The 27,736-nt window shown below is 37.2% G+C and overlaps 1 protein-coding gene across 2 annotated transcripts in view; it reads right to left on the reverse strand.

Moving 5' to 3' along the window:
* Nucleotides 1-22,691, reverse strand: part of SNRK (SNF related kinase) — a 29,460-nt gene extending 6,769 nt beyond the window's left edge. For both annotated transcript variants that reach the window (XM_031058882.1, XM_005423397.3), the window contains exons 1-5: nucleotides 22,593-22,691; nucleotides 20,552-21,245; nucleotides 5,847-5,988; nucleotides 2,735-2,947; nucleotides 1,538-1,672 (exon numbers count right to left, since the gene is read on the reverse strand). In XM_031058882.1, coding sequence (XP_030914742.1) covers nucleotides 1,538-1,672; nucleotides 2,735-2,947; nucleotides 5,847-5,988; nucleotides 20,552-21,140 — 1,079 coding nt within the window. In that variant the 5' untranslated portion in view covers nucleotides 21,141-21,245; nucleotides 22,593-22,691. The remainder of the gene's footprint in view (nucleotides 1-1,537; nucleotides 1,673-2,734; nucleotides 2,948-5,846; nucleotides 5,989-20,551; nucleotides 21,246-22,592) is intronic.
* Between the last annotated feature and the right edge of the window lie 5,045 nt (nucleotides 22,692-27,736).

Consider the following 27,736-nt stretch of genomic DNA (forward strand, 5'->3'; position numbering starts at 1 on the left):
GCATTCCCACCTGTAACATTCATGGAGCATCAACTCCTAATTCAGGGAGACAGAATGGCATTCAGAAGAGATGCCTCTAAAATCTCAAGCCTGAATCCAAGGTGACAACCATTGGAGAGTTGAACCTGTTTTCCCAAGTCTGTGTCCTTACTCTGTAACAAGTGTTCATTTTTTTTTACATTTAACTTGAGGTAGTAGTATCTTACTTTTATCAGTTAGGCCAAAGAAAACTATGACTGTGCACCAGAAGGACATCTCAGCATTTATTCCTATTAAATGATTTCACATATGACTTTGCATGGAAGTTGCACAGAGAAACTTTTGGAATGAACAAGTTATTTAGTCTTTTTCTCTAAATCATACAGATAAACAACACTGAAGGTGTTGCTGGAGTTAGCAGTGCTAAATATCAGCACAAGCACTTAGTATTCTTTTCTCATTAATAAATTATCTACTAACAATTATTATTGCTAGTAGCAATTACCAGTATTTTACCTAAATAGGCAACTTCTGAAAAGACTGGAGGTTACAGGATGAAAGTTAATGAAAATGCCTCAGTACCTCCTCCAGCTTCACTGGGACAATTGTCAAGATGGGCCAACGAATATTTTATCCAATACCAGCAGATCCCTAGTGATAGTTTAACACTCAACTCAGGAAATAAAAACCACAATGTTTAAGAAAAATAACTGCTCAAAACTTGAATCCTCCAATATCTATGTGCAAGTGGAAACTATATTATTTGCCTTTTGGGTTGGGTATTTTGGTTGGTTGGTTTTGGTGGGTTCTTTTTGGTTGGTTGGTTTTTTTTAAAGCATATTCTGCTGTAACTGAGAATGTGGGATGCTTTGATAACTGCCTGCAGAGCAAATGAACTGGCTGAACATAGCAATACCAACTAGATGCCAGAAGCCCAATTCTCTCCTTTTAGTTTTACTGCATCACAAGCTGATGCTTGGAAAATCTCAGGAATCCTTACTATTAGGTTTTTTTAATTCATGTTTTTGTCAAACAAAACCAATCTATTGCAGTATATTTAAGTGACTGATTGAAATGGTAAATTCAATAATTTTTCATAGACAACAGGCACAGCAAGTGACATGAAAAAGAACATAACCTACAGGTCAAATTTAGAGTGATTTCTCATTTATAACTAATTCCATATCAGCAGGTTTATGGATTATGTAACTAATTTTTCTCCAGGGATATTACATAACACAATTTGTATGAGGAGCTGAAGGTCAATGAACAAGCCCTTTTCTAGGAGGTGTGAAAACTTGCTTCTTTAGGTACAGACTTCAAATTGCCTTGTCATTTCTTGAGAAGGGTAGGAATTGAAAATATTATGTGCAACTGATTTCTGAACAGTTTCTGAAGTGTCTTCAGCCCTTTGAAGACATTTAAAGTTTGCAATGAGTATTTTACTGTTTTCAAGAAAGCAGTACTTGAGAAATTTAATATTCTCATTAAGACAGTTTAAAAAACAAACCAAAAAAACCAAAACCCCTCCCAGCCATTTAGATTCCTAAATTCTCACCTGAACTGAGCTTTGATGTTGCTGGGGCTTGCAGATCTGGTCTGAATTTCCTTCTCTTGTTTTTCTCGCAGGATCCTTTCAGCTAGTAAGAAGTAAGTAGCAGTGATGTGATTGTATTTGTTAGTCTCCAATGCCCTGAGGAAAGTACAAAACATGAAATAACCCATCCATCAGTGGTTTCTAACAATTGGACATGCATCTTGCAGCTTGCTGTGCTTCCCATAGCAGGAAGAGTGCCTGAAAGCAGGACTACCCATTTCTGATCTTTTGACAAGCATGCCTTAATTTTATTAAAAATAAAGAGCCAACAAGTCCTGCAATTTCAACTATAGTTGGGAGGAGACATCCTTAGAATATCATCCATCAAAAGAAATTATTTTTTTATTTCACATTCTTTAAATGATAACTGTTTTTATTAATGTTCTGCACCAATGATAGGCTCTCCCACTGGCACATGCAACCACAAAGTACCAGTATTTGGTTATGCAACAAATGGAACAAAACTTTCATTATTTTAGGGCTGTCACATTGAGTTTATAGCAAAAATAAGTTCATAAACCAGTAAGCATCACTCAGACATTGTAACAGAAAGGCTGCCCCTGTTACACAGCTAAAAGCTTAGGAAGTGAGACTGCTGCTCTCCCTTCCACATACACAGTTTTTAACTGCTGAACACATTAAAAAAGGAAAAAATATTTAAGACCTCTTTCAATTTGGGGAATATTTTAGAAATTTGGCTGTATTATTCTATTAGAAGCATCTATGTGGCTTTCTAGCAAGCTCCCTCTGTGACAGTGACTATTATGCATTACATAGATATAGGGAATAATATTTTAAATTAACAAAGATTCAGGTACACTGGAAATGTGCTAGGGGAAAATGCTAGAATTTGTCCCCTTCAAATAAGCATGAGAGATGAAGAACAAGCATGGATTCCAAAGCATTTAAGTTTACTCAAGACAGCTACTGCAGGAATCAAAACACTGTTCCAACACATTTTCTTGAAGTTACTCCTAAATTTGGGTATACTTAAGTACTTCTGTAAATATCCTATCACAGAGCAAGACTGCAATACTTTGTTTATTAACTGAATGCCCTGATATTTAAACACCAAAGTGCCCAAGGTTCTCAGGATGTTCTTGAATCAAAACCAAGAGGTGCACACAACAAAGTGCATTGAGGACGCTGCCGACTTACTCCACTATGGTGTCTCTGTCTGCGATGTCCCCAAGAACCATGCGCTGTATTATACTGTTGTGCTCCTCCTCAGACAGGTTTTTGTATGAGACAAGAGGAATATTATATTTGGTTGCAGGAGATGGATCAACTCCTTGGAGCCATGCATGGTTTTCAATTTCTTCCAAAGATGCCCTTCGCTTTGGGTCTCTCTGCAACATCCGTGTAATTAGACTGTGAATAAAAAATAAATCTAAACAAAAATGCACACACGTGTTTAAAAAAGCAGCTGTTGCAAGAGCAACATTAGGAAGGCATTTTCTGCTGTCAGGTCACACAGATCTCCTGAAATCTCACAGTAAACAATGTGATGGGAAACTGTTTAGTCTCAAAGACATTACAAATACTGCTAAACTGAAACAATTTATTAAAACTATAAATACCATAAACACTACACAGTTTTCATTTACAGTACTTGGATAATTCACCTGATTTTTCTCATTTATTTGCTTTTAGTAGGTTTTTATAGGGCAATTACAGGTCACAGGTGGCCTATCAGCCAATTGGTAAAGTAAGAGAAATGTGATTCTTTTATTATTGCTGCTGTGAACAAGTATATGGAATGGTAAGATAAACAGAAATATTTTATTCTGAAGTAACTATCAGAAATTTGAGTCTTCAGTATCCTTGAAAAAAACTGTGATTTGTTCTACCCACATATAAAAAACCTCAACAGACCAGTGCACTCTCTGGGATGATGTAGGGACAAATTTACTAATGAGTTGATACTGAGATTTTACAAATGCTGGAAAGAAAGTGCATGAATTGCCCAAGTAAACAGAGAAAGAAGACTTCATTAGCACAGCACATCTCTGTTCACTTACTATACATGGAAGATTCTTGAGGGAAGTATTTTTGGCTTTGTTCAACAAATATGGATATATGTTTTTGTTGCCAAGGTTACAAAGAAACTCTATTGCTCCAACATGTTCTCCAGTTCTCATATAGTGCTTTTTCTTCCACTAAATATACTATACCATGCAACTTCTGACTGCAAGGCTACACACAAAGCACACTGTTAATCACAAATTTTTAATGTTTTTTGTTTGCTTTTTCTTTCTGTGTGAGATGATGTATGGATTTAAGAAGTGGAGGTTAATCGAACCTTCTTAAAAAATTCTACAGTAAAAAAAAAAATAACGTTTCTTTTTACTAGCTGCGGTCTCTACCCTTACCCAAGAGGAAAGGCAGGGTGAGACATGGGAGCCTTGAGTTTATTTGCTTTTGTTAATATTATGACAGAAAGAGAACAAACTCCATATTTAATTTGACTTTTTTTTTTAAACTACTCCTGTAGTAAAACAGCACAAATGCAGCACATGCGCCTCGTGCTTGAAGCTTGTTCATGCATCTCAATCCACAAATGCTTTCACTCCAAGAAGGAAGTTTAAGCACTCCCAGAGTCTTTTCCCTAAGGAAACCCAACATATAGAGGACCTGGGTAACTGGCTGTACATTGTTCATGCTTTGTACAGAGAAAGCAGATCTGGACATGCAAGCAAATCAATGTTGGCAAGCAAAAGGCTGCAATATTAAGCAAAAGGCTGCAAAAGGTAAGTTTCCTGGCCTCACGATGCAGCATCTCAAGAGACTGATTCGATACAATTCACTGATAAGAGCTCCCTCTTAAACCTCTTCCTGTATTGCACTTTAAACCTCTTCCTGTATGTGAAGCTCTTCAAGCTCAGAGCAGCTTTTCCATGTTACTGGAGGGTGCTAATGACAAGACAAGAACACCAGCTATGGCACAGAATTACAGAATCATTAGGGCTGGAAAAGACTACTGAGAACATCAGGTCCAGCCACTAACAGCACCACCATGCTCACCACTAAACCATCTTAAGTGCCAAATTTACACTTATTTTGAATCATCATCACCTCCAGGCACAGTGATTCTACCACTTCCCTGGGCAGCCTGTTCTAAGGCTTGACAAGAAATTTTTCCTAATATCCAATCTGAACTTTGACCTCATTTCCTCATCCTATTGCTTATCACCTAGGAGAAGAGACTGACCCCACCTAGCTACAACCTCTTTTCAGGTGGTTGTAGAGAGCAGTAAGGTGTCCCCTGAGCCTCCTCTTCTCCAGGCTAAACAATCCCAGCGCCCTCAGCTGCTCCCCAGCTTCACTGCCCTTCTCTGGACACAATCCATGACCTCAGTGTCTTTCTCAAGGGCTCAAAAACCAAACACAGGGCTCAGGATGTGCCCTCACCAGTGCTGAACACAGGGGATCACTGTCCTGGTCCTGCTGATCAGACTGTTGCTGATGCAGGCCAGGATGCTGTTCACCATGTTATGCATTACACTCCTGGACTACACAGATGACAGGTAAAGAAAAGAATAGTCATCATGACCACAGCTGTAAAAAACTTCATTCTTTGGCAAGTAACAGAATTCTAGATGCTACTCTAGTTTTTTTGACTGAACCAAATGCATTTTTCAAGCATTTATAAAGGCATCTGGTTCTCTGTATTGAAAATTAAAAGATACTCTACTGTAGATTCAAGAACCCCAACAAACATTTTAGAATAGTCTAAATGATGCAACTGGGATATATATTTAAAGGCCTGAAGGTCATTAACCAATAGGGAAGCATGGGAAATACTGGAACATATCAATAAAAAGGCTCCAGTGAACACTGCAGAAAAACACATCAAAAGGAATAATGACTCCTAAATGGATATGGTATTTCCAGACCAAATATTTTTCTCCCTTGATAGCCCAGGATGTTAATTTGGAGTTGCAATTTCAGTAGGAGATGAGCAAAACTTGCTGTGTGACAGGTTTTGGTAACTTGTTGTTTGGACAGAAATTGGTAAGCAGCAGTATCTTCCTGTGTGACAGAATAATCTCAACACCACCTGGTAATTTGTCCAGTGAAAGAGTTGGCCAAAGCCAATCAGTACTGAGTAATTTCTTCAATTCTTTATAAAATGCATGACAACTGAGTGACTTAAAAGGAAGAGTATCAAGGAATATTCTACACATTGATAATATAGTATGGGGAAGTCCCAAAAGTAATCCAAATCCACTTCTGTGAATGCTTCCGAGTTGTTTAGTACTCTACTTACTCTTTACATTCTTTGGACACATGAGGTGGCACTGTGTATTTGCAGTCCATTATCATAGTCAGAGTTTCACTGTCATTTGCTTCTTGGAATGGTGGTTGTCCACAGACTAACATGAACAGGATGACCCCCAAACTCCATATATCTGCAAATATAAAGTACATATTTAAAAAACCCAAACTGTTGAGGATACAGACATAATTACTATCCAACCCATGAAATATTCTTAAAATGCATTATGGGGTGATTATTGCACTTTTCATTATGAGCATTACTTAGGGAAATTGCAATTCCACTGAGTAGAAAACACAGTAGTTCCATTGCTTGACAGCTTTTACAGTTTTTGAAGGGGGAAAAACCCCAAAATGCATTACTTCAAGGATGCATAACACTTTGAGATGCATTAACACTTTTGACAGCAGTGTTAGATAGAGCTGAAAATAATCTGGTCACTCAGAAGGCAAGAATTCATTACCCTTTTGATAACAAGTAGACACAGGTTATTCAAGAGATTTGAATGCAAAGCACATTCCTTTCTCAAGGACTTGCATAAACTGTTCTCTGCATTGTTTACATGGTACTCAGAATCACAGAATCACAGAATCACTGGGTTGGAAGAGACCTTCAAGATCTGAATCAAGATCATGAGTCCAACCCATGCCCTGACATCTCAACTAAACCATGGCACTGAGTGCCACATCCAGTCTTTTCTTAAACACATCCAGGGATGGTGACTCCACCACCTCCCCTGGCAGACCATTCCAGTATTTTATCACTCTTTCTTCAGTAAAAAACTTTTTCCAAACATCCAACTTAAATTTCCCTTGATGCAGCTAAAGGCTGTGTCCTCTCATTCTGTCAGTTGCTGCTTGGAGCAAGAGACCAACCCTCACCTAACTCAATGAGGTAAGAAATTACAAAGAAACTCACTTATTTCAATAAGACTGATTTTGCTATGTTTTTCCTTCAATGATGTTGTGGTGCTTTAAAACGTGGCACTTCCAATAGTAACTAAATTAGTTTATGTAAAACCAGCTTCTTAGACCAATGATACTACGAAGTAGTGGGTTTGGGTGCTGGGGTTTTTAAAAAAATATCCAAACATAACAATCAACGGTGATTTCTACTACTCTGGGACTCTTCTTGTTTCCTTCTAATTCCTGCTTGTGTAAAATAAACATTTAACAACTCTCTTGCTCCCCAGTGGAATGGCATACCAAAAGATGAAAAAGAAGCACTTTGGGCCATGAAGTCCTGTAGTTGGTTTCTACTCAGTGTAATAGCTAATATTTAGTTCAAATCTTTATTAAGAGCCTGCCTAAGAGAAAATATTTAATGAGTGTCACTGCATTCAATAAAGGAAGCATAAATATTAAGAAATGCATCATATAGCAGAAAAATAAATAACTTGCTCCAATATATGCTTAATAAAACCTCGATGATCTTAAACTTCTGCTACAACTCCATGCTCTGGGAATTTCAGCAGCAATTTTGGGTCTTAAACCCTTAATATGTCACAGATCTGTACCCAGTAAAACCAAACAGCTGAGAAATGTTCGGGCCGGCACTTCCCAGGGGAAGAGGGGAGGGCAGCCAGCAGTGATCTGGGACACAGAGCACACCAGCTTTTTCCTGGAAAGACTTGCAAGAGGGATCCACATAAACTACCTTCTCAACTGCATCTTGTCCATTCAAAATATTCAATGTGCATTTCATGCTGAAGGATGGCTACAATTTTATTTAATAAAGTAAATCACACAGATTCATCCTGAGAACAATTACTCACTTTGGTAGTTATGACCTATTCTTCTTATGGTTTAGCTGACAGGGGAATAGGAACACTACATGGTAATTTTCTTTAGAGCTCTAATTTTCTAAGTGTATACTATTAAACTCAGACAATTACTGGATTTCTGCTACGCTCACTAGAGCCTCAATCCTGTAGGTACTCAGCATTTTGAGGCTGGCACACCATATCATGCATACCTGCAAATTCAGCATGATCATCACCGTGTTTCCAGATTCACTAAGTACTTTAGTACTTAGATAACTTGAGGCCAGAAAGGCGATGTTTAGGAATGCAGGACTTTAAAAGCCCTCACAAGACAAGGAGGCAGTTTCACCTAAAAGGTCTACCTTTAATTTTGTAAAGTTACTTGTTGTCTTTCTGCTTGTTTAGTTTCCATGCAGCCATACAGTTTTGGTGTATTATCTATCTCCCATCACACAACAGAGATTACATAAGGTTTTTACAAGCACAAAAGACAGGTGAATTTATGCATTTCTGTGACCAGTCATCTTTTGGCTATCACTATCCTTCCTGGATTTTTAACTTTGTCTAAGATCTATGTTGTGATTTGACCTATCCTAGTATTCTGTTCAATACTTCACCACAACAGAATATGATGCTTCCTGTGTCCTTTTAGCATGAAGTATTTTACAAGAGCCCACATAATATTCATTATTACAAACTACATTTGCTATAATAAAGCAATACATACTGGCTAAATGTAAGCCAAGAGAAAAAGTATTGAGGAGGGGAGCAATCTAATTAAATTGTTAGTTAAAAATAAGCATATAAGAAGTTTATACAGAAGGAAAAAGACAGCAGTGTAAGAAATCAAGCTTAAAAACAGTAGGACAATCCTGAGAAAAAGACAGCAACCAAAGACAAGAATTAAAGTTCCATGAAATTACCATATACAGGAAACTCTACCAGACCTTGAAGTTTCAACTGCACTGAGCAGATACTGAACATATAGTTAAGTATTTTCCATTACAGGGTAGCTTTCTAATTTATTTTCTATTTTACACACATGGCTTCTTCTCTGGGCCATGCATACACTTTGCTGTATTTCAATTTGAAAGGATATGTGTAATAACAGGTACTGTTTTAGTTTTCCAGAAGTTATTTAGATAAACATGTATGCACACTTACTTCATAAAAATAGAAAATAAAAAGCACTTTTTAGAAGCAAAATCCAACTGATTGTCTAAATACAAAGAAAACCCCCAAACCACTATTGCTTGCTATTATGCAATGTCCATTAGACATCAATCTTTATGTTTTGACAAATAAAACAGTAATTACTGATTAGCCAGCACATAACAGAGAACTTTGTGTATTTTTTCTTTCACTATTTACTTTATTTTACAGTCTGTACCCATAGGTCTTTCCTGATAAAAAGAGCTGCAAATAGTAAAATGAGATGATTTTAATACAGCTGTATGAAAATAGAACAAAAACTCTGGTTAATAATGAAATATAAATCATGCACTGAACTGCTACTGTATTTCAGTATATCACTAATTCTGTTTAATGCACAAAATATACACTAAAAGGGAATAATGTGTATGCAGAAGTTTTTTAGAAACTAAAAATAGTGCTAAATACCATTTAACCTTGGCATATTATGTAGATATTCTTAGCCTCTCAGTGAAGAGCACTAGAGCAGCAACAACTACACTTTACCTCACTCTTATAAACTACAGGCAAAGCTTCCTATTATACTTTTCTGACAAATGTGTACTTTGTTATCCTTCCAGCATAGCAGATGTTTATTCTGATGTTAGCAAGAAATAACACCGGACAGAAACAATTACATGGCTTCTATTCTCAGCCTATTTTTACAGCTGCAGCTGTAAAAAGATCAACTTCATTGCACCTACAGCCAAGGTGACTAAAATGACTCAGCTTGCAGTGTCATGGACAAAGCTGAGCAGCCTCAGCAAAACTTAGAAGTCTACTAATAACCAGGAAGCAAGAAAAGAGTATGCCTGAGAAAGTCTAATCCACATGTAACACTGAAAAATCACTGGGAGGCTTAGTGCAGACCTTGTTATGTCACAAGACAGATGTCATCTTAGCAACACCTTCACAAGCCCTGCAATACCATATTATAGCAAGCCTCTCATCTCTGGAAGCAGAGCCATTTGGATGTCTGCAAGTGTACTAAGAGAACACATTCAAGAGTTCTGTCCTGCCCTTTCACATGCAAACTCTCCAAACAAGGGGTTGATTCCTTGTCCCTTTTCTGTGCCACAGCTTAAGCAGACCACATCAATTGTTTGCAACTCCTCATGCAACTAAAGCCAACCAACCAGATGACTGATGCAATGCCACCTTTAATGAGGCTCTTGTTAACACAGCTGTACATTTTTCAGTCGAATTCAAAATTCAAAAATTTGAAAATATACTGCAAAAGCACTTAAATATATAGCTTTGTTCTCTAAACATACAATTTTTGTTCACCCATTTAATGTAATAATCACAGTTCATTTTGGAGAATTCCTCTATTCTAGAATAGTGTAATCTGGCTGAAAGATGCAGGATCTTTAAGTAGGGTTGTCTTAGAGAAGTTAATAAAGGATAATCAGAGGTTACTTTATTGTAAGCATATTTACCACATTTTAGTATTTCCCCAAGCAATACACAAAGCCATATACAACAGTGTTCATTACCAGAGCTTTGTCCTGTCATAATCAGTATCAGTGCCAGTTCTAGATTTGAGACCCTTAACTGATGGAACACAAGGAAGAGAAGGGTTACAGAGACCACCTTTAAAGTGCAGATTCAAACAATAATTTATTTTTCACAATTTCAAGTTCTTTTCCTACTCTAGTAACCAGGAATTAGCAGATGAAGGCTTTATGCAAACTGCTTATTTCTGTCTTTCAAAGGTCATCTAATTTGCGCTCTTTAGAAAACTGATGGAAAAGCAGAAATTAGGCCCAACATGCTGCATGCATTTAGCATTCTTAACCACCTGCAAAACTTCAAGTTGTTATAGTAAAGGAAGGCACAGCTCTAATCTGCAGTAGCCAAAATCAAGGTCTCTCAAAAGTCGTGTGAAGATCTCAAGATACAATTTAGCCTTTAAATTGGCTAACTTGAAATTGTCATTGCCATGACAAAGAATAAAATAAGAATAAAAGCAGTAGTAACTAGCTGCAGTAGAGAATATATTTTTTTGTTTTCCAAGTCATTAAATAATCAGAAAAGGACCATGAACCATGACAACCAGGGCTGTATATATGCAACTTCCTTACATAATATGAAGTCACTGCCATAGAAACCAAGTTACAACATTAGCTGTCTGTGCTACGCCTGTCTTGAACACAGGGTGGTCAAACATCTGTCACGTTCAAGTTCGCACACTGCACAAAGGTTATCCATATTCATCTGCTTCACCATTTCATTGGTCACTTACTGCTTTCTGAAGTTTGTGATTTTCTCCTAAAATAAGTACTTAGGACTTCAGTAAGTTACAACTTAAGTGACACCTTCATATTCCCTCAAATTCCTACTGTTCCTCACAAGTCAGGCATTTGTCACACTTTATATATGCTATATGAACTTGTGATTTTAAGCAGTGAAAAATCCATACTCATTTTGGAATAGACACATTTGCATTTACATACATAATGTAAATTGAGTCTACTTACTGAAGTTGTTTATTCCAGACCTTGATGGGAAAAGGGTTGATTTTTTTTCTGCCCTAACTTAAATTTAGAACTGCTCAACAGTTTACAGTGTATATTGCTCAGCTGATAAGATGTATGTTTCTACATAAAGTCTCTTTCTTCAAAAGTGACTTGTAATATTGAGTAAATTTAGCCAGGTTTTATAAATTTCTCTTCACATGATTTACTATAACAGCTAAACATCATAGTTATTTTCTACTAGGAGCCACTTAAGCTAGAAGGAAACAAACCCACTTTTATGGAGATGACAGAATTGTTTACATGTTTATTTTGCCCCTACAGAGGTATTAACAAACAGACTGTGGAAAAATGAAGGCTGGAAATGGACCCAATTTCCAGGATTATGGGCAGTTACTCTAACCACTGTGTTAAGGCACTGAAGAATGTTCCCCCTGCTGCTGCTACCTCTTCAGAGCACATTTCATGAAGAAAGCCCAATCCATAGAAACCTGCAGAATACAAGCCTTAGAAGAGATTCAACACACCTGTATTTCAACACCTAGTTCTTGTATGCAAAGCTAGATAGGAAAAAAATCTCTGTAAGATCATCAGTATCTCTGCACTCTGGGCATATTCAGGGCTAGGGAGCAACTGGAGACCTGCAGACTGCTCTTCTGAGCTCAAGACACAAAAACCCCGTTGTGAACTACTTCATGTGGATTGAAGGGTGGAATTGGGATGGGCTCAGGAGCAGGTACAGGCTGGCAGCTCACGAGGATAAGTGGCGAGCATGCTTGTTACAAATTAGAATTAAAGAACCTGTTCACAGAATAGGCTGAGGGAAACTGAATGAATACTCAAAGTATAGCACAGCTTCACAGAACTGTCTGAAGAACCAAAACACAATTTAAGAGTAAAAATTCAAATGACAGGTGAAACACTGCAGAAAATGAGACTTCTACTAAAAATAGTGATAAAATATTATATACAACAGTACAAAAGATAAAAGCCAGTATCATACCAGTGAATCATTTGAATGGTGCTTGTTGATACACTTGTGCTTCTAAAAGAGAGTAAGAGAAGTATTTCCACTCCTGTATAAGTGGAAATACTAAAAATCTTAAAAAGCTGCATCCCTTGTATAAAGTCAGTAGTAAGAAGGTAGAGAATAATTGTGAAAAAAGAGTTCAGCATTTCTATATATCACAGGTATTTTTACACTGCCATGTGCAAAGACTACTGAAAAATCTGGAATATGCTCAAACTGGACCAGTAAAATTTCAAGTGTAAGAGTAAAGAATAAGGATTACTTTTTCATAGAAACTCAGTTTTTAGCTGAGTTAACTATTCTTTCATGGTTTAATTTTTAATGAAAAAGGCTTTGAATAAATTCATATATTGACCTCTCCAGTTCTCAGAGAGAGGCTACCATCTGTTAACCCAACTTTTTTTGTCTTTGTAAAATGGCATTTATTTTTCCCTTGCTGAAGGCTGAGGAAGAAAACATCCACAATCAAGGCTAACATTTTTAAATTAACATGCAGAACGGGGGTTTTTCTTTGTTTTAAAGCAATAAAAATCCCATCTATATTACTATTAGTACACATAGCAGACAGGAGAATGAAGGGAAATCTTTTCCTTTCCCTTCCTGTCCCTCCAAAAAAAGAGCATAAATAGCAAATGGCATTTAGCAAATTACTTCCCTAATGAGCTTATCTGTCTGGTGAAACAGTCTGTTCTAAGTTATTTCACTTGACTAAGACACAATCATCAGTAACTAAGTCTTATCTTCAGAAGTGATTCCTATTCTCATTCAGTCTGGCAGCCAGTATTCATTCTCTGGAAGCCCCAACATAAGGAGGACATGGAGCTGCTGCAGTGAGAAGGCCATGAAGATGAATGATCAGAGGGCTGGAGCACCTCTCCTGTGGAGACAGGCTGAGAGAGTTGAGGTAGTTTAACCTGGAAAAGAGAAGGCTCTGGGGAGACAAGAGCTGGAGAGGGACTTTTCACATGGACATGGAGTGACAGGACAGAGGCTGATGATGGCTTTAAACTGAGAGAGGGCAAGTTTACATTGGATATTTGGAAGAAATTCTTCACTGTCCAGGTGGTGAGGCACAGGCTGTCCAGAGAAGTTATGGATGCCCCATTTGCTGTCAGTGCTCAAGGTCAGGTTGGATGGGGCTCTGAGCAACCTGCTCTGGTGAGAGGTTCCCTGCCCACGGCAGAGGGTTGGGAATACAAGGTCTTTAAGGTTCCTTCCAACTCAAACCATTTCATGATTTCATGATTTTTCCCTGAAGTCCATAGCATGGGTTTTGCTGGTTGAGTAAAACCACTAAAATAAAAACAATTGGTTTTTTTAGTTACTAATACATCTCAAGTTTCAGTATTTTAACAGAAAACACCACCACTGAAAGGTCTTACTGATCACATGCCTTCCTTTATTCCAAAATAGCCTGTTTTACTCCAAATCATCAGTTCTGCATTTAAAAATATATTCTATCTCCTCTGATATATGTTGGTTAGCCACAAAAAGTTACTGAATCTATATTAAAAAAACAAACTAAACCAACATTTTCTGCATGAATTTCAATACTACTCCTCCAAAAAATAATTAGCCAGAATAAACCCCAATATTAATTAGTTAAAAGGAAGTTTTCTTCTTTATAAAATATGTTCTCAAAATCATTGGACATATCAAAGTCTATACAGCACATACAGCTATTGCACATGTTTCACTGCAATGACTTTGGGTTTTTTTGGTATATAAAAATAATTTGCTTCTGGTATCTTAAAAATTCTTCATGATTTTGGATGGACTATCTTTTCCTACACATTATAGCTGTAGAGTGCATAATTTGTATTTTATTTAGAAAAAATTAACATCTGAATACAGCTTTACACATGAATGCAGAACTTGGGCATCTGGTTTATAACTAGGTAGTACACCACTGATTTCGGTCCCACCAGATCTGTGTTGCCAAATTAGTCAGCCACAGACTGGAAATAATTAATCTGAGTACTTGTTTGAAAGATACATGAAATTAAGCTCCTGGCTGTGGAGATGTATTCATCATAACGAAACCTTGCTGCACAACAGCAACTTGAAATACTATGAAAACAGTTCTCCCATGAGCACAGCAACATGACTGTATCTCTGTATTTAAATTACAGTTTAGCTGATATAGCAGTAACTGAAGCCTATCTTGATAGCTTCTCTGTAGTTTCACTTGGATAAATTATTCTTTGCTTCACCCAGCAGTTTACTGGTGAATGCGTGGAAACTTTTGCCTAAAGTAATCCAGAACAGAACATAAATTATACTTCATAAATATTAGCTTGCTCAGATTTACTGAGCAGTTATCAGGATCACAGATTCCCATTGTTCACTGCAGCCTATCACATCAAAGCTCCACCTCCGAATGCAAGGCTCCAACACCTGCAATGTAACATCCTCAATTTTAAGCACTAAAAATAGTTTCTGGTCAGTACAGTAATTAGATTGATGGAAAAAAAGAAAAGGAACCAAAGGATAGCAAACTGCATGAAAACTGAATTCCTATTTCATTAAAAATAAACTTCACTATCGGCATGCAATATGCCACAGGACATAAATGCTTTGTTATCCTCAAGACCCTGACTTCCTGAAAGTGTTCTACAACCAATTCCTTCCATTTGCCCTTTCTAAAAAGTATAAAAAGTTAATTTCTGATTTGACTCAGTTTTTTCAACAGCATGAGATACACAGCAAAGCAAAGTGAAGGCAGAAAAGCTTGGCCACTAACACCGGTACACTAGAGAAGACAGCAGGACAAAATACACCTAGTACTCACATCAATTGCTTCTGTTTTGCTTCAAAAAACATTTGAAGCCAAGAACTAGAGTGTACAATTCTCCTAAAAATAGACTGGCAATGATGATGAATTTCAGTCAAAAGAGTTTCTCTTACACAGAAGGTGGAAAGTAAGTGAGCCAGGCAGAGCTGGTATCACCTAAACTTGCTAACTCAAGAGACAGGTCCTACCCCTCTCCCCCAGAACTCTACTCCAAGCTCAATATTCCTTCCCTTCACTTCCTGTGCAGCACCTCTTCCACTCAATCCTAAGGGAACAAACAGCTCTGCTAACCCGGCAGAAGTTAAGCCTGCAGAGAGCAGCTTTTCTGTCAGTTTTTGGCTTTCTAACAGTTTTCTGTCAAGTTAGCTGATAAAAGTCAGTTCATCAAAGAGCCAGCCACGCAGCAGAGTGCAGCACAGGAGAAGGGGTAGCTCTGCACTCATGCAAGCAAAACAGAAGGGGAGGCACACCTTATACTGGAAGCAGCCAAGTATCACACTTCCAGCACCCTTCCAGCCTCAAGCTCATTCCATACAGTATCTAAGTGCAAATGATCTGAAGTGCTAAAATACAACAACAAAAAGGGAGATTTTCTAAACCAAACAAGCAGAAATGCTTCTAATTTCTGAGAACTTGGCTATAATCTGATTTTGAGCATACTCAAACTCCAAAATGCTGCCAGGTATGCTCAGTTATTCAATATTGTTTGTGATCTGCAAGTATCTTACAACCTTGTTTTTTTAATACCAGTCAGTCAAATCTTATATTCAGCAGTTTTTTAGTGCAAAAGGTTACTGTATATAGCCACCGGGCACAGGTTGACATTAGTCATTCAGTTTGAGAATAAAGTGTTTTTCACACCCAGGAACACCCAAACCAGCTCCACACAGGCCAGACAGGGTCACTGGGGCTAGCTGGCTATGCTCAAGCACCTTGTGAACATGGCTGAAGCTTTGAAACACTAAGCACACTCCACAACACTATATTAAAGTAAAAAGCCCTTGCAAATGCTTGATGCAAAAAGGAAAGAAAAGAATTTGGGTTCATTCCAACAGACACAAAGTGGGTCTAAAGGCAGTGTATCACCATCTCAAGAAAGAAGAGTGTATGTATAACAAGGCCCGTTTCCTTCTGCGATCAAAAACCTGTGACTAGGTAATGAAAACGTAGTTTTACCATACTGACAGAAGATATCCAGGTCTGAGTTGTGTAAGCCCCTATCTAACTACTACAGCAGCAGAAGTTATCTGCAAATTCCACGGCAGCAGCAAGCTGCGTTTGGACTACAAAGTGCCAGTTGAGTAACACCGAGCTACAGTAGCCACAATATTCTTGTTAGTCATGTCTTTTATGAGGAACATCTTGCTACCATTCTCTTTGTGTTGCTGTGATGACAAACTGCAATGCCAAGTAACTGTGATGGTAACTACAATGTTATTTGTGTATTACAGTACTTTTCTAAAGGCCAGTGCTCAACTGTGCTAAATATACAAAATCCCAAAGCTACAATCTGAATTTGCTCATTTTTCATCCCCAGAAGAATTAATTTACTCTGCAAATGTTTCCATGCATTTGCAAAATATCCAACTACAATAACATGAACTTATCACAAGTGTCTATGTCTTACTGTAGCCTACACAGCACTTCACACTTTGTAGAGATGCCAAGCAGTTAAAATAGAACCTGCCCTCCTCTGAAAGAATCAACTCATCAAAAAAACTCCAACTAAATTTTATCACCTAGGAAAGAGGCAATTTCTACTTATTTAATGATCCAATTTCTGTTGACGGTGGTAGAGCAAAAGGAAGAGTACTACCAGAAGCACACAGTTCTCTCTCATCTGTAGTTATCAACTTTTAAATACTGATGGAGCTCATGGTATCACACCACTGCTCTAGACAGAACTCTGATCTAAAGTAGCATGTCCATTGATTTAGGAAATGAACTTTATGTCCAACAACAATCCTCTCACTTTCCTCTTATTGGAACAAATTTTAATTAAGTATGAAAAAAACATGGGAAATCACAAGCAACAGAACTTCTCATTATCTAACTCCCTCAGCTTTTTGACAAGCCCTGGGAACATATGATCATTGCCCAATATTCCTCTTGCATCATTATAACTACAGCATTAAACACAAAAGGAAATGAGAGACCCAAATTAACTAGGCTCTTTTCAAGTGTGCAGACTTTCAAGTGACATCACAAAGGGCAGATTAATCCCTCAACTAGCTGAAACAGTTGTTTTCAAAAAGCATGCTTTTCTATTCTCTTTATTAAGCATAAAACTTAATAAAGACTTGCCCTAAATATTTCAGTTGTTTGTTGAAAGAAAATGTAAATTATCTTCCTTTATATACTCATTCTAATATTATTCATAAGAGATCCAAAAAGCCACATTTGTGGCAACTCTTTGGCCAAAAAAAACCCCATAATACACCCTGATCAGGTTTTGTTCCAATAATTTTTGCAATAATTTTGCATAAATAAAAACAGGTATGGGGTTTTAAAAGCACAATGAATGCAAAGGTACTTTAATATGCACAGAGTGTAAGCAGGGGAATCCATTTCAATTTGTCATTTCAGTAAACTGAGTTGGATTTCAAGTGGTCAGATGCTCACAAGGGGGTATGACCATGTCACTGCACTGGGGAAAGCATGACCTTCTTTTTACTAAGGAATAAGTTTTTTGTTTGGTTCAGCAGTAATGTAATTTCATCCTAAGTGGTGGAAGGATCTTTGTCATTGTCAGTCACTATTACTGCAATATTAATAGCCCCATTCAGCCAACAGCTGAATGAGTTCACAGCACTCCACCACTATTTCAAGCTATATATACACACCTTGCACATTACTCGCATCACAATGTAACTGGTGAAATTTCTGTCTTGAAAATTTCTACTTTTGAATTTATACATACTCCTAGCCCACAAGTACAATCTTATCCTAGCATGAAAGTTTATCTTTCAAGTTTAAGAAAGGTTTGCAGAAGCTCATTTCTCAGTTACATAATTACAATTTTAGTGACAGATTTCCTAAACTTACATTTAAGATTTCTTTTGGAGGAAAGAGGGCTTTAAAGAAGGCCCTATTTTCTTCCCCCCACCATGATCTTTGTATTTAAAATACATAAAACATATTTAGAAAATTTGTATAGTGTATCTTACCTTTTTACCCATAGTTAGAAAAGGAAAATCCAGACCCTCCAAGGTCATCATCTTATTGGAATCTTATAGTATATTTTTACTCTGGTAACTGACAGTACTTCAGAGAGATTTCATAGTGCATTACAAAGTGATGAAAAATATGCCACTAAAATGTTAGGATACAAGCACTGCAATTGCTCAACTAGGATAGAAGTTTGAAGTATCCAGTAGCTGAGACAGCATACTGGGGAATAAGTAAGCAAGAACTAACCATGGAAGTATATTTAAATATTCTCAGAAATAGAAGATAACTGGCATCCTTAGACAGTAGTTAAAAGAATTTATTTTTTTCCTAATTTTTCTACTGTTCACATCAATCATATTAATGTGATACACACCATATTAACCAGACCTCCCCCTCTCTGAATCCATTCAAAAAATTTCTTTTAGCACTATTCAGAAGTTTACCTCCCTAATTGTTTACAAAGTTCTCTAACAAGCATTATTACATTTATCATTAAGCGGCCCAAAGCATGATTTGTTAACTATATAATTCAGTTTGGACCATCTGGTCATAATGCTTCTAATTCCCCTTCCCCCATTAATCTGCACACACCTCCTTTTTCCCAAGCATCTTCAACTGGGCAGCAATATCAAAACCTAATTTTCTGCTCATCCTCCAAAATTTGACTGCTATTCCATTTTTCAAGAAATAATTCACATAAGGCATTGTACAGAATAATTAACAAATGCACTTTTCCATCTAGTTTTGAAGGCCACTGCTGTCAGTTACACTCATGCTTCAGGAAATTCTCAAAAGGAGATAAGAGAACACAGAAAAACTCAGGAGTTAGGAGCTCTAGTTTGCCACTAATAAAACCAGAACCAACTGATCTGAATCATCTGACTCCAAACAGAAATCATTTTGTAAAGTATCACTGTAGCATCAACATCAATTTGCAAACCCAGAAATAACAAAGATCCAAAATTCCTAATTACAGCACACTTGGGAATGTACTTTCAAGTCTGGAAAACCCAGAGTACAATATCTATTCCAAGACAGAAGCCACAAAGTGCTATTCAAATGTTTATGCAAAGAACCTAAATATTTTACCTAACAGCTAAAAATATTTATGTTTAAAAATAATGCAAGAATTGTAGTTCAACAGTGTGCCTGTCAGCACACAAAATTAGCTGATTGTTCACCTCAGGTAAATTAGCAAAAACCTGGACAACTCTGCCTTAATTTAAACCATCACTACAGTCACTACTATAAAACATAACAAAAGACACACAGCCATGTACAGAGTCCTAATGGGTGCTATAACACCCATGAAAGTATCAGATGCTGATAAAAACAAGAGGCATGTTGACTACCAAAAGCTATTCTTGAAGCACCATTTGCAATTATATGTGCCTACACCTGCCGGGGAAGTGAGCTGCACCTCAACTAACAGATTTAAGCAATCTCTATGACTACAGGACAATATTCAGTGACCCCATCAATGTTTACAGCTATTATAAAAAGACTCTAAATTACTTCTACTACAATAAGCAGTAGACCTAAGAGAGACAGCAAGAGAATTACGTGTAGCAGTCCAGCCTGCACACTCCACTTTGCAGCTAGAAACACGAAGACTCATTTACACATTACTGTTTCTTTTACCTTTTACACAATCAGGAGCAACCGAGAACTCATCCACTACTTTTGGTTCTCAGACAATGAAAGGGCAGAGGTGGGATAGAGGGAGTTGAGGCTTTCTTTAACCTAACTCCCTGTCTCCTCCTCTGATAGCTGAGTTAGTACTTGGTACACATGGCTTCCCACCACCTTGCAGCAAAACATGTAAGCAGCCTGGGCTCACAATGCTATTCTTACATGGCTAAATTGAGCAAAGAAAGTCACTTGTGGTTGGGTGCAAGGGAGTGTGGGGTCTTGTTAAAAATAAATTCGAAACAGGCAACTTTTCAGAAAAGAAGACAGGTTCTCTCTGAGTATTTAGAAATATACCCATTGCATCCACACTATTGTTAATTTTTTAAAACAATTACAATGTATACAAGTGCATCATTTCATACAAAAAGAACTTTTAAGTATTTTTGAGAATGTTTGAGTATCTCCTCCAAACAGAGCTGCTCCAGCATGACCTCATCCACAGCTCGTCTTGGTTGTATTACTTCTTGCCAATTAGCTGCCTTCCAAATTTGGCCTTATCTTGAAACAGAACACAGAGGTACAAGATCATGGCATTTATGTTTATAGATTACTGGTTGAATTCAAAGCAGACATACATACCCACTGCTGGTGCATCATATTCATCCCCAAGTAAAATTTCAGGAGCAGAATAGGCAAGAGATCCACAGCTTGTGGTGAGCTTCTTTCCAGGCTGAAATTTGTTGCTGAAGCCAAAATCAGTCAATTTCACAAGTCCTTGTTTTTCAAAGAAAACCACATTCTCTGGTTTTAAGTCTCTATGAACTACATGCAGTTTATGGCAGTAGGATATAGCATGAACTATTTGAGCAAAGTATTTTTTTGCCAGATCCTCATTGAGGCCTTCCTCGTGTTTCATGATGTAATCAAACATATCTCCGCCATCCCCTAGCTCTAAGATGAGATAAAGCTTTGTCTGGGTGTCAATCACTTCATACAGCCGCACAATGTTGGGATGCTGCACTAATTTCATGCACCTGACTTCTTGAAAGAGATGTCCAGTGGCAAGAGTGTCCAGTTTGGTCTTGTCAATGACTTTTACTGCTACTTTTTCACCTGTAAAGACATGCCGAGCAAGTTTGACCACAGCAAAATGGCCTCTGCCCAAAGTTTTATCCAAGTCATATAATCCTGCAATTTTTCCATCATATCCTCGTTTGAAGCCTGCCATTCTGTTTCAGAAGATGAAATAATATTTAAGCTCTTTGGAAATGTGGTATTTTCATATAAGAGTATCTGATGCAAATAAATAGTCCATAATCACTGCCAAGCATACCTAAAAACAAAGAGACAAGATTACATACTTGTATAAAAGTAAGCAAAATTATTATCCTTTAATTACCCCAGGTTACATTAGCACATTACTACAGATTATTTATGAAATAATCTTCAGAAATTTTTGCAAAGGATGTAGTAAGGCAGGCTGTGCTAACTTGCAGATTTCTGACATCACATTATCAGTATGCCAGCAGAAAGTGAGTTTTAACACTTCAATAATGAAAATTTATCCCAAATTCAGTGGCCTTCATTGTCTTGAGTCAGAAACCTTTCAAGCAGCACTTGAAATCGGTGTTATAAAGACTGTTAAAACTGGCAAAGCTGAAATCTGTAACTTTTCCAGATACACTATAAAACAGCTGGGCAGCACAGAATATCAAGAGGAACATACTTACCACATCCCTTTTTTGGCACATCCCTTCATATTGCATATGAAACAGCTCTAATACAAAGTTCTGATGGCATGACTTGAGACTTTTACCTCCCCCTTTTTAACAGCTTTCTGTTTAGTAAAGCTCAGAATGACATACAATACTTGATTTTGTTACTCTAATTAGCTTGAGCATTATCAATCAATACTGTAATTACAGCAAGTGAACAAAGCTTTGAAGGCTGAAATGAAACATTTGGGTTGGATGTACTCAGTGGTAAATAAAATTTTTTGTTAAATATTTTGACTGAAGTTACACAAACTGGTGAAAAAGTTTGGAGGTAGGCTGCATATGTTCATCAGGCCTGGGAATGAGTGAGGAGAAGGGGAAGAAGAATGGGAAAAAAGCAGAGAAGACTCAAGAGTTCAGCTTTTGTGTAGGGACTTCCTGCTTACCAGGTATTTGGCATTTAAGCAAACAAGACCCAACTTATAAAATATTCATATTCAAAACTGGTTTTGAAGGTCTTATGTCCCATTGTCTTTTTTTTGTTTTTCCACACACAAAATCTACCAGAACTTTTTCCTGCATTGTTAATTTAGATTGAGGTTTAAATAAAAAAACTGTAGCTAACAAAAAGCTAACCACTTCTCCAACTTTGAGTACAAAGCAGTTAGAAATATGAAAATAAGATGGATCATTGCCAACTCTACAATACAGAAAAAAACAGCTCTTTAGAATAAATTTTCAGTTTCAAAACTGAACTTCAAAAAGAAAAACTTTGAAAAGGAAGCTGGCAACTAAACAGCCATAACATTAGTTATTCTCAAGTTGAAATGTAAGCATTAGATTAAAAACACTCCCTGCTAAACAAGTTATTTCACAGACAGTGAAACTAATGAACCTGGTTTCATATGAATTCAATTACAAGGTTGGGGGTCCTATGAGGATTCTGTGATGTTTAACAAGCTCACCTTACTGCTTCTCTCAGCTGGAGCCATGGTATAACCTCTTCACTATCCAGCTGTCTGCTTCCACAAAACCCATAGAATTCAGTTTGAGACTTCCACGCCTGTAAAATTTGAATGAAATCAATTAACTTCCAAAATGTCATCACCTAGACAAGGAACAGGGTTAAGTACAACAAGCATTAATACAATAACAAACAACATAAACATTGAGGTTTGGGGTTTTGTGTTTCTTTAAAGATAGTCATCAAGCTTCAACAAACTTCACTGGGTTTTTTGTTACTGTATGCACCCTTTTATTCTGCCACTAAGCACTATGCTTCACACGCTCTTTCAAAAACCACTCCACCAGAAGATGGTTGGCATATCTGCTTCCCAACACTCCACAAACTGCTCATCTTACAGAGCTTCCCCTACCATTCCCATGTAACAACATCCCGTCCTTATTCAAAAAAGCACAAAACTGAATTAAAGCATGCTGCATTAAACTAAATGCCCACTCTCCTACCTGGTAGGAACTATTACAGAATGCATAGGGAACAACATAATACAATGGCAAATACAACAATAAACAACAAAACTCTCCTTATCTTTCAGAGACTCAAAACCTGCTTTACATCTGAGAGCAGTGGGTTTGTGTTTAATAGCACTTGATGGATTCTACCCCACCCCTCCCTGCGAAACTGGGCAGGTGCTTTATTACAGCATGTGAATTTTTAGCATCGAGAACATACTGCAGCAGAGCTGAATAACTTAACTATGTGCTGTGAGAAGAACCACTTCCTCTTGTTTGTTTTTAATCTCTTGATAATTTGTGCATCTTCTCATTCACCGTCTGTTCCAAAACAAGAACCATCATACTCCATTTACCTTGCCTCAAGCAACTCAGAATTATTTTCCTCCCTTCCTAGCTTCAACTCAATTTTGTTCTAATCCTAGTCTATAAATCCTTTTGCAGAGATTATTCCACAGGCTTTAGCATTCCTCTCACCCATCTCTACTCATTTTCTGGTTTGTTCTATTCTACTTTCTTAGGCCATTTTGAGAGTTCTTTCACTACTACTGCACACTAACAACGCTTTCAAGCAATATTTTACTTTATAGTTGTGTAATGTTCCATCATACTGACCTAACCCCAAAATGAACACTGATGAAAAACAGTCCATGTACATACATAAACCACCTAATCTTAGCCTGTATGAAGCAGAAGGGGATATATTAATCAGCTGTGCCCCATATGGTCATGCAACTCCAGAGTCCCAGCATTTAAAAAAACCAACAACAATAACAAAACCCCCCACACATGCTTTATAGTACTGTTGTCTCCACAGCATCCTAATCTGACTCCTAACTGCTTCTAGATTAAAGAAATTAAAGAGAAACTGGAGCACACAAATTAAAGACAGCTTGTCTGAATTCAACAGCAACATTCAGCAGTAAGGAAAGATTTATGTTCATTACTTTGTTCACTTGGCACATTCTCAACCATCACTGTACAAGCTCAACAAGTGATTTAACTTTAAATCACAGAATACACATAAAAATCAACCTGTCAACAGAATTCCAGCAAAACCCAGTTATGTTTAAGCAATGGAGAAACATATCAGACAGTAATCAATAGGATAAGAGCTTACAGAAATGGAAGATAAACTACGTTTACTAATGTCGCAGCCCCATTAGCTGTAACGAAATTAATGCAAATTCATTAACAGTTTAACTTAAAATCTCCACAATAACAGACCAACTAACCCTTAACTCTGTGGTTTTAAAATAAATCTGCATAGATGAAGCTCCCAACGCTAAATACAGAAATCTCAGATGCAACACATGGTTGGAAAGTACAAAAGTTTAGAATTGTTCAGTAGTAGGAAGTGGATGCAAAAACGTCACCGTGTATATAGATACAAGCCTTGGTTACAATTTAAATATGCTATCTAAAGGAGCACAGTTGCCATACCAATACATTTCAGAGCAGTTTCTTTTTCTCAGTTTCTCTTAAGACTAAGAAAGTAGAATTTTGACAGTACTTAAGGATCCACCATTTCAAGCTGGAGCCCCTTTGAGCCCCTTTGCTGTTGTCTCCTTAGTTACAACAGTAAAACTTCTGGGGCTGACTATAGATGAAACCACACAAGCCTCTAGTTTTGCCACGACACAGCAAAACAGGATTACTTTTAATGATGGATCATTTTGGTGATCCGGTTTACAATGTGACCTCTTGAACATTTTCCCAAGTAAATTAACTACAGACTAAAGCAGACAACAAGCAAAATTTCCACCAGCCCCATGTTAACAGCAAGCAAAATGACAGCCTGCAAAAAAGCATTTAAGAGACAGTTATATCACAGAAAATATTTACCTGTCTTTTCATTCACATTATGTTAAACCACTGATAAATTCATTTTTCAGCATTAGAGTTTGGTTTTTCTAGTTGATGAGTTAACTAACCATTAGCAGCACTCAACCCATGTGGCTAATTATGGTTCTAAAAATGCATTTTTCCCTAATTATACCAGAACTCAGCTACGCCCCCAATATTCCTTTTATGCAATGCAGACATTTACCAGTAAATAAATTCAGAACAGATCCTTCTTTCCACAGAAGCTCATATACCTATCCCACAAAACACTGCCAACAGCCCCTAATGGAGATCTGCAGGAGCTGTTTTGTAATATCACATGCATCCTATTAAAAAGCTTAGCAACAGCATTGTGATTCAACCATCTTTAAAAGATGGATGAATAGATCTGTTTAGAAAAAGAAGCATGTTTCAGAGACACTAGTTTTTCTTTAAGCAATTCACCCTATTCAAAAAGTTTCATTAGATTACACACTGCATGTAAGACCAGCCTAGTTCATCTTACCCTAATGTGTGTATTAGCTCACTTTAGAAAATGAAGCTTCACGGTCCCATTTAAACAAAATGTTGAAAAACTATCAATGCAAAGACTTCCATGCATCATCAGTCCAACAGACATAAAAGCTGAAGCAATCTTCACTGGGACTTGTCTGTCCACAGACAGCTAACCATTCCTGTCTCCCTTCACGATAAATGGAGATTCAGCCAACACAGATAAGAGTCTGTGATAAAACAAATTGCACCCTAAAGCAGATAGCCTAAGAGATCAGATGAATCATTTTGTAAAAGCACATGCTTTCATTTTCTGTAACAGGAATTTAGAATGAATAGTTCAGTGGATGCACACATTATACACATCCACCAGACAGATTAAAGTTTTACCCTGCTTCTCCTTTCGCTCTCTTTTGTCTCAGATAAGTAACAGCATCTATACCAATTATTTATTTACTACATAATTGTATGTTGATGGTAAGACTTATGTTAATTGCGTTCCTAGAAACACTAAATCCAAAATCTGACATACACGGAATATGGAGATGCAGAAGCAATTTTTTTTTCACTCTGAAAAGAATTTGTACAAATCATCAAAATATGAGAGCAAATTGAAGAACATATTAACTCAGTAAAATAAACTGCAAATATAATTTTTTTAAATTTTTTCCAATATTTCCTCCCAAATTTTATCTGCCATCCTAATCCTATCTTTACAGGGTAATCTATGAACCTTTAAAAACAGCCTGTCTTGTTACTATATGACCCACTACTTGCACTGTTACACCTTTACTTATGTGTCAACCTGCTTGCCCCCAAAGGACTTTTTATCACCTTTCCTCTGGTATAAGGGAGCACCAACACACTAGAAGCAGGTAAAAGGCATTGCAAGAGTGACATGTGAAAAACACATACACTCAATGCATATCATATGCCCTGAAAACTTATCACACAACTCCTCCAGCGTATTTCAAACTTCTGAAGCTCCTAGTATCCAGTATTTCTTGAATATTCAAGACTCAAGATATGGGAGTCAGTCTCCCAGGAAAGTGTATTCTCCTTCTGTTTGCATACAGGTGTCATGATCCAACGGAGCTCTTCTTCCTCCACCTTCCTATGTCCTTCACAACTACCACTCAAAGGTACTCAAAGAAACCATGGCAATCTACACTCGCCCTACAGCCAAACATTTTTTACATGCAGCATTTTTGGTGGGCAGAGGAAAACAATTCACAGAGGCAGCAGTGTTACAACTCAGCCAGTAGATATGCAATGCCCTCTAAAGCTTTATTTTCCACTTTATGTGACTGCACCACAGCATACACACATATCTTCCCTTTCACTGATGACAAACCCTATAAACTCTCCTGTTCCCAGTGAGTTCTACAATAAAACACTACAGGAGATTTTTTCAAGGTGTACATGCATTTCTTTCATTTTCCTGTTAGGCATCAGTGTCCATATCCGGCCCATACTGTGTTACTGACATGTCAAGATATATCGGCAAACCTCTCTACTATTCAACACTGACTACCTCTAAAATGATGAAGATCATGATGAAGAGTTTTCAAGTAATGCTGTGTTACAAACATAAAAAGAAGAATTAACCTGCAAAACCTAACTGTACTCATTAGTTTTAAACAGTTTGTAGAATTTTGCTCTGAAAAGATACAAGAAGTGCCAATTGCTGATGAAGTTTTGCCATGCTGAACATTTGGGAAATCTCTAATGAAATATGTTTCATCATTTTAGAATGTATTGCAGGCATTGGAGCTACTCATGCCTAGACTTAACTCTTCTTAGTATTGAAGTAAAAGCAAAATGCCAACAAGAATTCTTCAATTCTAAGGTCCATTATTCAGTAAGCAGCCAGTAGCAGAAATATTTGGCAGGTCAATAAACTTGGTAAAACATTGCCCCTGGACCAACAAAATGTTGGAGGATGGGAAGGCAGCACTATTATAGATTTGAGAAGAAAAAAGTTACTAACATCATTTTGTAACAGAAAATGATGAGAGCCTGAACGACCTGACTTCTAAGAGCAAGACATTTTGAGGTAGATCAAATGCATGAGAAAAAGAAAATGTAAAAGATACAATGCAGGATTCTGGATATCATCAATTAAAGAACACATTTATTTCTTAGATAAGGAATTCCCAAACTTTCAGATCTACAGATTGCTGTTTACCGTCTCTTTTCTTGAAGACTAGTGCAGTAACATCAACCATAGACAATATAAGCTTTCCTCTTTCACACAGTTAAGCTGTGATAAGTGGTCTTCAGAAAACTAGCAAAGAGC

The sequence above is a fragment of the Geospiza fortis genome, unplaced genomic scaffold (assembly GCF_000277835.1).
Source record: "Geospiza fortis unplaced genomic scaffold, GeoFor_1.0 scaffold231, whole genome shotgun sequence".
Taxonomy (NCBI): Eukaryota; Metazoa; Chordata; class Aves; order Passeriformes; family Thraupidae; genus Geospiza; species Geospiza fortis.